The 11601-nt window shown below is 35.6% G+C and overlaps 1 protein-coding gene and 1 pseudogene across 1 annotated transcript; both read left to right on the top strand.

The window, feature by feature from the left end:
* LOC108982153 lies at positions 1-1205 on the top strand. The gene is made up of 3 exons (XM_018953451.1): positions 1-273; positions 332-704; positions 799-1205. The coding sequence occupies exons 1-3, from the start codon at positions 1-3 to the stop codon at positions 1203-1205; spliced, it is 1053 nt and encodes a 350-aa protein (XP_018808996.1).
* A 4003-nt stretch (positions 1206-5208) lies between these two features.
* On the top strand, positions 5209-9356 carry LOC108982155 (annotated as a pseudogene).
* The last annotated feature ends 2245 nt before the right edge of the window (positions 9357-11601 follow it).

The raw sequence follows: 11601 nt of genomic DNA, 5'->3' as shown, positions 1-11601 counted from the left end.
ATGGCAAACAAGTGGTGGAAGTCGACTCGAGCTTTGGTTCAGTTGAAATTAGGGGAAGCAGTCCCCATTTCTTGGGAGTATTTCAAGAGAATCTTTCTGGATCACTTTTTCCCACGAACTCTTCAGGAGTCGAGAGCTCGCCAATTTATGGACCTTACTCAAGGATCAATGACGGTAGCACAGTATGCTACGACATTCATGGAGCTTTCTCGTTTCGCTAGTTACTTAATTCCAGATGAGGAAAAGAAGGCTGAAAAATTTGAGTGTGGACTGGTTCGTAGGATTCGAGAACGTGTCCGTACTCTCAGGATTCGGAGTTTCATAGAGCTAGTCACCCACCATTGCTGAAGAAGACCTCCAAGAAAACATTGAGTACAACAGCCAAAGGAAGCGCCAGCAACAGCAACAACTCCAAGCAGTGTCGCATAAGGACAAGAGGCCTCACATCGAGAATCGTCAAGGGCAACCACCAGCAGGGCAAGCTTACCCCACGTGTGCAACATGTGGGAGACGACATTTGGGAAAGTGTATGTATGGCCAGAACGTGTGTTTCAAGTGCGGGAAGCCAAACCATCTAGCTCGGGACTGCCCAATTAAGAAACTTAGGGAACCAAGTAGGAACGGAGGAGAGAAGACGCAGGCTATAGCGAGGGTTTATACCCTTACCCCTGTTGATGCTGAAGCATCAAATGATGTAGTCACAGGTACCTTTCGTTTTCCTAAATTTAGATATCTTTATAGAACGATGAATAAATTGCATGATCCCGATAGCTCTAAGTTGTTATGACATTCATATAGGCAAATTATCGTTGTTTTCACGTCATGCCTCCATATTATTCGACTCTGGTGCTACTCATTCTTTCATTTCAAATCACTATGCACCTTTGGCTGAAAAGATACCTGAACCACTAGAACCTAGTATGTATGTTGCTACGCCCTCGGGGGATCATATTATTTGTGATTCTATGCTAATTGGATGTCCGATAAAGATTCAAGGGAGAATTCTACCTGCAGACTTAATCATATTTAATATGTCCGAATTTGACGTGATTCTTGGAATGGACTGGTTATTCTGGAACCATGCCTCTGTGGACTGCTTTAATAAGAGAGTAGTCTTTAAATCCACAGATGGGGAGGAGTTTAGTTTTCAGTCAGTACGAGAAACTTCCCCTCCTCGTGTAATCTCAGCTTTGCAGGCCACCTGACTTTTGAGACAAGGGTGTATGAGATTCCTAGCGAGTTTGATCTTACCACCAGAAAATGGACTCAAGATTGAAGACGTAAAAGTAGTTAGAGATTTTAAAGATGTGTTTCCTGAAGATCTTCCATGATTACCCCAGGATAGAGAAGTTGAGTTCGCGATTGATCTCACTCCAGGAACGGCGCCTATATCTAAGACACCCTACCGTATGGCTCCAGTTGAGTTGAGATAACTCAAGGATCAATTACAAGAGTTACTAGAAAAAGGTTTCATACGCCCCAGTGTTTCTCCATGGGGTGCTCCAGTACTTTTCGTGAAGAAGAAGGATGGGTCTATGCGTTTATGTATTGACTACAGGGAGTTAAATAAAGTAACTATCAAGAATAGATACCCTCTATCTCGGATAGACAACTTATTTGATCAACTTCAAGGAGCCCAAGTCTTTTCTAAGATAGATTTACGATCCGGATACCACCAGTTGAAAGTTAAGGAGACAGATGTGCAGAAGACGGCATTTTGAACTCGATATGGACACTATGAATTTCTTGTTATGCCTTTTGGTCTAACTAATTCCCCCGCAGCTTTCATGGATCTTATGAATAGGGTATTCAAGGATTATTTGGACCAGTTTGTGATAGTTTTTATCGACGATATTCTCATTTATTCTCGGAGTAGCGTAGAGCATGAAGAACATTTGAGAATTTCCCTTCAGACACTAAGAGAAAAGAAGTTGTATGCAAAATTTAGCAAATGCGAGTTTTGGTTGCACAATATTTCCTTTTTGGGACATGTGGTATCAGTAAAAGGAATTTTAGTGGACCCAGCAAAGGTTGAGGCAATGGTAAAATGGGCCAAGCCTAATAATGTCAGTGAGGTACGAAGTTTCTTAGGCCTCGTTGGTTACTATAGAAGATTTATAGAGGGCTTTTCAAATATTGCAGCTCTGATGAAAAAGTTGACAAGAAAGGATGAGAAGTTCATATGGACAGATGAGTGTGAATGGGAAGGTTATTAGTGACGGCACAAGTTCTTACAGTTCCTTCAGGAGATGGAGGATTCGTTATATATAGTGATGCTTCACTAAAGGGTTTAGGTTGTGTTTTAATGCAGAATGGGAAGGTTATTTCATACGCTTCCCGACAACTAAAGAGTTATGAGCAGAATTACCCGACCCATGATCTGGAACTTGCAGCAGTGGTTTTTGCCTTGAAGATATGGAGACATTATCTTTATGGTGAAAAGTGCGAGATTTATACTGATCATAAGAGTCTAAAATATTTCTTCACACAGAAAGAACTAAATATGAGACAACGGAGATGGTTGGAACTTCTGAAGGACTATGACTGCAATATTAACTACCATCCTGGTAAACTAGCAAAACGAGAAAGCTCCATGAATGTCGTAGAATACTATGCTACCGTCATTGATCATTGAGTAAGGTTCATAAATTGACGAGCTCTCGACTCCGGAAGAGTTCGTGGGAAAAAGTGATCCAGAAAGATTCTCTTGAAATGCTCCCAAGAAATAGGGACTGCTTACCCTAATTCCAACTGAACCAAAGCCCGAGTCGACTTCCACCACTTGTTTGCCATGTCAGTCAAATGGTAAGTGGCATATTTCACCTTCTAATCATCCGTGCAGTAGAGCACTTCGAAAATCTGCTCCATACATTCAATCCAACTTTCCACATCTAAGGAATTCAATCTGCCATCGAAAGTAGAGGGATGCTGGCGGGAAAATTGCTCCAAGGTACAACCAGCTTGTGGAGCTCTAGGCGCCATAAATTGGCCGCTAACCATTGATTGGAAGAATTGGGTAGCAGATGCGACAAGATGGTCCGGGTTATCATTATGATTAGATCTAGAAGATCCCTCTCGATTTGGGTGATTTCTAGTGCCAGGGGCCATGATCTACGTCAAGATGTCATAGTTACAATTATCTAGTATTTGATAAGAATGTAAAAATAATGACAATGAAACAAACTACACTGATGGTTCTAACTAGTAAAAGCTATAAAGTATTCAACCTTAAGTAAAACAAACATTGATTGCTCACGAGCAGGCTAGGAGCATTCTAGGCAACTTAACATTTTCTTCAGAAAAATTTATAAAAATTTTTTTTTTAAAAAAAAAGTCTACAGAATCAACCTGGCTCTGATACCAAATTGTAACACCCCATTCCTGTAGGTTAGGAGTGTCACGTATTTTTCATAAAGATAAATTCGGCAAAAAATCTCAAATTTCATAGTTGAAAACATGAAATTTATTAAGTGGAAAAAAGTCTAATAAAACTGTCTTCCAAAAATATTAAATGAAATAAACTGAATATATTCATGTCATAAAAACATGTTTTATTTTAGAAAGTCTGAATTAAAAATAAATGCTCATTCTACTCCTGGCCTGACTGCTCGTAATCATCATCTTCACTTGGGTGGTTAAAGATATGAAAAAGAAACTAAAATGAGTCGATGACTCAGTAAGAAATCTATCACAACGTAAACGTAATAAACATAAGATTTTCATAACAACTTTCATGTTGAGCTTAAAAATTCATGACTGTTCATACTGATGCTTATACTATGTATGACTGATTTATCTGATCTAACTGACTTATCTGACTGGCCAACACACTTAACCCTGTGTGCGAGGTTGTGCACCGACCTCACATCCCGCTGCAGCAAGGGGAGCAGCTGATAGTATTCTGGCATATTATGGTGGACCACGACTAAGTTCGTGGCTTGCGCATCCACCCTGAACTGAACTCCATTGGTACCATGCATTTGAATAACCATTTTATTAACTAATCTGATCTTATCTTGCACTTGAACTTAAGATAGCTTACGTGTCTTATACACATGAGATACATGACATGATACATACATAATTATAATTTCTGAATCTGAATATGATGACGAATGACATGGTCGTATGCTATGCTGGATGACATGTTTGCATATGACATGAGCGGTTCATAAATAATTGGCTGGAAATGAACTGGCTTGAATAATACTTATTTCTAAGCTAAACTGTGATAATCCTAATTTATAATCAAATTACTTACCTAGCCGTTTCTTCTTGAATAACACTTCGTAACTTGAGACCTATCTACAATAATAACTATCACTAAATTTATTCGGAACAAATAAGTACTAATATCTTACTTAATAAATTCACAATCTAAAAGATAGTGAAACAAATATTTTGTTTAACACTATAATCAATAAATTCTAGTATTTAAATTACTTAAAATACTAATTTATAAATTTAGTAGAAATACTAGAGCTAATTTAAAATACTTCATAAAATTTAAATTCTTAAACTAAGTTTCATTTCTTAACATACTTATGAAATCCGATAGGAAATCTAATAATTTCAAATATTGTTTAAATATTTTTAATATAATATTTTTATTAAAATCCTACTAAATTGACATAGAAAATATTAACTAAAATATTAGACTTAAAATTATACTTTAAAATATATTTTCAATTCTTTAAACATTTTCTTATAAAATGAACCTTTAACTAATATATTTATTTAGTTAAAAACTAACATTTAAAAAATTTAAACCCAATAAAACTGTTGTTGAAATAAAATAATATCAAGCCCGATTAGAAATAGTTGCTAATTCTAGTCCATAAAAATATTACTACAAGATTCCGTCTACGGAAGCCCATCATACGCACATGAGGGCCTAGGCCCATAAAAAATCTAAGGATTGCTTCTGGAAACAGAAAACAAGGCTAGGCCGGAAAGGAAAACGGAGAGTTTGTGAGAGAGAGGGTTTGCGATGAACTCACCGACAAGGGGCTGAGTGCGACGGCGGCTCTGGGTGGCTGGGAGTGACCGGCGACGCGACTTGGGGTTTCCTATAGTGGTGCGACACCGAGTGAGGGAGAGAGAGAGAGTTTATAGAGAGAGAGAGAACTGTAAAACCGAAACCAATAGAGAGGAAGAGAGAAAACTGGCGGTGAGTTACCGGGAAAGAGTGGGTTCGACGGGGCTGCGATGGTCGGCGTTTTCTGTGGCCGAGGAGAGGGTGGTCTGCTGCGGTGGCTGCTGGTTGCTGGGATGGAAGCTACGGTGGCTGCTGGTCAGAGAAGAAAACTCAAGCACGAGTCAGTTTCTTCGTATTTTCGTGTGTTTGAATCAGATATTCTTTGTGGAATTTTAAAGACGATGGGGAGGATATATGATAGGATTTTTTTTTTTTTCTGATGAGAGTTGATCTCCTACTAGGACTCGGATTTACACACTACGGGATGAGAATGAGTATGAGTATGAGGTTAGGGTTTCAAATTTGAAACAAATTGGGATGAAACTAACGGGTTGGTGGTTTGAAGTGTTTAAATCTAGAGGCTAAAAAAATCAGAGATGAGGTTCGGTGGGCTAGAGGGAAAATAAACTTTAAATTTCAAACCACACTCTAGTAAACGTAATCTGATAACACTTTAGAAATCTCTATTAAAACAAAACTCTAGCAAATTTTAAATATCAATTATAATAGAAATTATAAAAATAAAGTAAATATAAATTCTGATAAAACTATAATTATAATAATAAAAAAAATTGACTAGGAAAATTACTTATATACCCTGAAACCAAGACTGCTATGTTACACGTCTACTGCTAGATGATTAGTGGTATGCTTAGGACTTCATAATTCTATTGGAACGTCTGTTGCAAAAAGTTTTGAACTTTACATTTGATGTGCTTGAATTCTGAATTTTATAGATGCCATTACGAAGTTGGAAGAGGCTTTGCTTATAGATCCAGCGAAGCATGATGCTCTGTGGTGCCTGGGAAATGCCCACACCTCCTAAGCATTTCTCACTCCTGACGTTGATGAGGCAAAGGTAGCTTTTGATAAGGCGCGTGACTGTTTCCAAAAGGCAGTAGACGAGGTAAATTTCCAGTTTCTGAGTTTTTAAATTATGTTTTTCTTGAGGTCAGAATCTCGTAGAAGCTTGATGGTGGATTTTGTTTTTGTAGGATCCATCTAACTAGCTCTATCGCAAGTCCTTAGAAGTCACAGAGAAGGTAACTTTCAAGTTTCAACTTTTATTTCATGTGAACCTTATTAGCGATGATCCTATACTGAATTTTAATCTAATGACTTGCATTGCATTTTTAAATGATTTTTTTCTATAAGCAAATTTTTTTTAAGTTAATGACATTGCATTGTCTCAATATTGCTTGGGAAAAAAGATTGTATATGGTTTTGTGAGCTTGTGTGGTACTACTAATTATCTAGCAAAGAATTTAGTGATTCTTTAGTGTTTGAGCCATGCATAAGTGCAGTGGAGTGTGGGATTGTGTTGCTACTGATATCCTTTCTACTTCAAATAGTCTAGTCTTTAACTCATAAACCAAAGTGTCAATTGATTTTTGCCATGATTTTTCATGCTATTAATTAGATTCCATTATTTATTATTCTTAGGCACCAGAGTTGCACATGGAGATCCACAAGCATGGATGCTTGGTCAACAGACTATGGGTGGGGCAGGCATCTTCTGCTTCTGCTTCTATTAATGAAAAGGTTAGATTGTCAAAGTTTTCCTTCACTTTATTGTTTATGCAAGAGGATTCAGTAAGCTGTAATTGTGTAGAGCCTGTTGACTTGGCTAGAAACCCTTGTCAGGTTTGAACAAATCATTGACCAATGCCTTTCATTTTTTATTCCAAAACAGAAAAAAAGAACTATGCCAGATACAGGATTACTGTCTGCATTACCATTAACCAAATCTTACTTTGCCCAGTAAGTTAAGGGGTCTTCTTTGCATGGAAAAAATGAGTATTCCTTATTTGCGAATTTCGTAGTGAGGTTTTTGTTATGTTGCACTTGTTTTCCTTTTTCTTCTTATTCTTATCAGAGTTAGCTGACTTTTATATGCAGGATTTTCCTTTTAGTTTTCTAAGGTATGCTTTGTTGTTGATTGACCTATAACCTTTGGATAATTGTCTGTTGTTGCGTTATTTTTGGTCTTTTGGATGCTTGGATTTTGGTCCTTTATGATTATCTATAACCCCCAGATGTCTGTTTGTAACCACGGTTTTCCTCCGCCACAAATGAGGGCTATCAATAAACTTGGGGTACCGTTCTCTTCTTAAAAAAAAAAAAAGAAAAAAAAAAACCAAATCTTACTCTTGAATTTGCGTTTGGCACAATGTTTATGTTAAAATATGAGAAGTGCATCTTTTGGAGAAAAGTCTGACACTTGGTTGATAAATCTGGTTGTTTGGAATTCTTACTTGGAAGGAACTGAGACTGTTATTTGTTAGAGATGTATTTCTCATACTATGGGTTTGTTAAGCTTTTTTTTTTTTTTTCCTTTCTTTATTATTTATTATTTATAGTTTTTATAGTTGTGATGATTTGAATTCTAATGTTGGGGATTTCAGTACTCTAAGGATGGGAGTGTAACTGCACTGATCTGGGGAGCATCACCTCTAACACGATCTGACCGCCGAAAGGACTGTGTGGAGACTAATCCTGAGCAGTTGGCTGCTGCATCAGCTCTGGCCGAGATATCCTTGATTCTTCTTTATACTATTTGTTGTTCTCATTGGAGATATTGTTATCAATGAAAGTAGCTATTGCTTTTACCATGATCACAAGATTATGACATTAAATTCATGATGTGCAACTTTTGGATATATATATATATATATATATAAAACTTTTAGAAATGCTTTTTCTGAAAGGGAAATAACATTGTATTTGTTGGGTTTGCTCCTTTGAATCCCACATTGGTGGGAGAAGAGTGAGGGGCAAGGATCATGGCCTATATAAGGGGGCTTAGTTTCCTTGATTAAGTACACCAAGTCATAAGCTTAGCAGCATGTGACTCTAGGAAAATTCCTCTGTTGGCCTTTTTTTGTAAAAGGGGAAGAGGTGAGGGTTCAAGTTTTGGTAGTGGGGAAAGCTATGTGGGTGTCCTTGGGGTGAGAAAAAAAATGGTGTGATTGTAATAATTTTTCACATAGTGGATTTTCTTCTTTGGGTCTTGTGGGTTTTCTCCTGTTTTGGGGAGTTTTCCACGTAAATTCTTGTGTTATTATTTATCTGTTATTTTTTATTTTCCTGCACTGGGTGGATCATGGGGGGTGAATTTGGTAGGTCCAAATTCCCAATAGTGTTTCACCAACTGAGCTCGGCTTCCATTTTTCAGTAATTCTTTTGCTAAATTAAATTTTCCTGGTTAATCAAACAAATATAATTTTCTAGAATGGATTTTTTTAAGAATATTGTGTCTGTTTATGCTAAGGGAATGACGTTCATCTTTCATGCGATGTTGTGAAATTAACTTGAGAAAATAGAATGACCACGCTTACTGGAAGAATAACAAGAGTAATTGGGTGGTAGCATTCTCATCCTCATATTACAGTTCTTCCTTCCCACGTTGGTATGCATTGACCATCTATTATTTTTCTTGGTTTATTTTCTGTTATATGTTCGTTGTATTCGATGCGAATTTTTTACCTTTGAATCTCACTTTACTAATTGCTTTAGTGTGATGTGAATTTTTTACCTTTGAATCTCACTTTACTAATTGCTTTAGTGTGATGTGAATTTTTTACCTTTGAATCTCACTTTACTAATTGCTTTAGTGCTTAAGGCTTATCTGTCCTTTTAATATGTCCTGCTTGGCACTGGTCTTTCTTTGTTTCTGATGCTTTATTAATACTTTTTCCTATCATGTACTTGTCAGGTTTCTACAAATGTCTCCTTGATAAGTTACGAATGTCTCCTTTTTAATGGATTATTCCTTGTAATCACAAAATTTGGATGCGCATCATCATCCATTGAGGGCAGTTGAGATGTAAAGTTGAACATGGAGGGGTCTTAATATTTTTGTTGTTTTTATTTTTTTAAGAATACTTTTGTTCTATTTTTCCTTTTCTTGGAGGGGGAGGGTGGGGGTTAAAGTAAGTGTATGTTCTATTACAAATTGTGGATTGGTCTGTTCTGACACCCTTCTTTTCGTCCTATAATGCCTAAAATTCTAAGAACCTAGTTGATATAATGTGCATGCTCTTTGCAAATGTTTTGTTTTTTTTTTAAGATTACTTTGTTGTTGTTAAAATTGTTGAACACTTATGAAGCTGAACACAATAATTGCTGCTTCATTAAAATTGCTGAACACTTTTCTTGCTTGCAGGTAGAACCTATTTTTGCTGATAAATAGAGCTAGAACCTATAGGTATCGCAAGGTATGCAATATTTGGATCTTCCCTGCTTTTGCTGTGTTTGGAATATTGTTTCTAGTTTTTCCTCTTGTTTGGTTTTATAGGCTAATTTGTGCATGTTTATGTCTTGTATATTAATCCAACTTATTAAAGAAATTGTCTTACATGGTGTGAATCTACACTAGCTGCTCTAGTGTTATAAGGGCACCAAACTCTATGTAATGACCCAACTCAAGCAATAACCCAACTCTATGTATTCATATGAATGGGACTTGAGTTGATGTTGGATTGGATTGTATGTGTATGAAGGATGGGTATTGGATGTGCTTTGTCCTATGAATGTGTTGTTCATCTTCTAGCTCAGCAAAGGGATTTTCAAGTGCTCTTATTGAATTTTAGTTGTCTTTGCACCTAAATAAATCGTGTACATGTATGTCAACCAGATAATGCCCTATTACTATCATGCCAAAGTATTTATTATGGCTAGACGATGTTGATCTCAGCATAATAGAGGGAGTAGTGGATGATGTGTTTTCATATAAACTCTCCTAGTGTAGTTACTACAGATTTTGGGATTTTGCTTTTGCTGTTTTATGAAGATACTAGTACTAGTACTAATTGTGCAATAAAGAAGTGAAGAAGATAGTACTACTAGTACTAGTGAAACTTTTTTTTTTTTTTTTTGTATCAGATTATTTGTGGCGACTTTCAGATTATTTGATTGTACAGATTTTTTTTTCACTAGTGAAACGTTTTACTACAGATTATTTGTTGCTGCAAGAGAACTGTTTGCAGCTATTAATGTATGTAACAAATATGCTTTTAACGTCAGAATCCCAATTCGTCGGACAATGCCTATTTTTGACGATGCCTATTTTCGACGGAAATGTACTATTTCGGTGAATAGTGTTTCTTGCAAATAAATTTTCCATTTTTGTCCATTAAACTTATTTGCGGCTATCTGTGATCGCTGCAAAAGCTCTATTTCAGCAACAATAACCTGCTAGGAATATATAATAGCAACGATAATTCATAATCGTTGAAAAAAGAATCTAGTCATTTTCGACGATTTATGAACTTTTTTGACAATATATATAGTCAGTTAGTCACAATTGATTTTTCTTAAAGATTTAATGGTAAACGGAAACGATATTTCTGTCCTTTTTTGTGACATTTGCAATGGACTAAAATTACTGAGAATCTATTTCTGCATGAAAACTAAATTACCTACCGACTGTATCATTGACTTGGAGCCTATTTCTCTCTACCCAATGGTTGTAGCTCTCAGAGGGTACAAGACCCACCCATCTCTTCTGCCTACATAGAATTTGTAGGCAAGGGATGAGGATAGAAAAAAAGAATGGAGAACAAAGGAAATGAAGATATGCGTTTCAAAATAAAGAAGATGACCCTTGAAGATGTATATATGATTTATATGTAGCCAGAGACAAATGATCGATTCATGAGGAGGTTTCAAGCAGCTGGAAGTTCTCTGGCACCAAATGTGGGGTATGTTAAATGATTGATTATGGAAAATTTTGATGAGGTTTAGATAATTTATTTTGATATGTATTGTTTATGTAAATAGATAAGCAGATTTGAAAAGATGTTTGAATTTAATTTTTTAAGAGTAGTTTTTGTTTTGATATTTTTAAATTTTTAAATATTTTTGTATTTGGATAAAAAGTTAGAATAATCAATCTTTTTAAAATTAAAAAATGTTTAGTTTAAAATTTCAAAGGTATTAAAAACTTTTGTGACGAAATAAGCGAAAGTCATTTGTGTCCGGAAGAGGTACAGAATGCACCGTGTAATGTCATTTCCGTACATTAAGGATTAATTATCGAAGCTATGGTATGAAATCAAGATTAATTCTCTCAAATATTTTCAAAAAATTAATAAATAGACGTATTAGATCATATTTTAAATAGATGTATTTTAAACACTATAAAATTTAATTATTTGTTTGAATTATTCAGACGGCCGATAATGCTTAATTTTTTAAGGATTAAGAAAAGAAATGAATAAACTCGTAATAAACATCTGCAAGTACAAATAAAATCTATTTAACAATGTACATATTTATTTATTTTATTAATATAGATATATATATATATATATATGTATGTATATTATATCACCAGTACTTAATAATGTGCAACACAACAACAAAAAGGTAGAAAGCGGTTTATTCACTCGTACACACAGAAT

Source organism: Juglans regia, chromosome 11 (assembly GCF_001411555.2).
Source record: "Juglans regia cultivar Chandler chromosome 11, Walnut 2.0, whole genome shotgun sequence".
NCBI lineage: Eukaryota > Viridiplantae > Streptophyta > Magnoliopsida > Fagales > Juglandaceae > Juglans > Juglans regia.
This window is presented reverse-complemented; position numbering and strand designations above follow the sequence as displayed.

Excerpts from the sequence above, each read along its gene's own strand:
- LOC108982153 (XM_018953451.1), top strand. The coding sequence starts at position 1 with ATGGCAAACAAGTGGTGGAAGTCGACTCGAGCTTTGGTTCAGTTGAAA. Across the intron at positions 274-331 it reads AAAAATTTGAGTGTGGACTG|TCACCCACCATTGCTGAAGA; the intron begins GTTCGTAGGATT and ends TCATAGAGCTAG. Across the intron at positions 705-798 it reads ATCAAATGATGTAGTCACAG|GCAAATTATCGTTGTTTTCA; the intron begins GTACCTTTCGTT and ends ACATTCATATAG.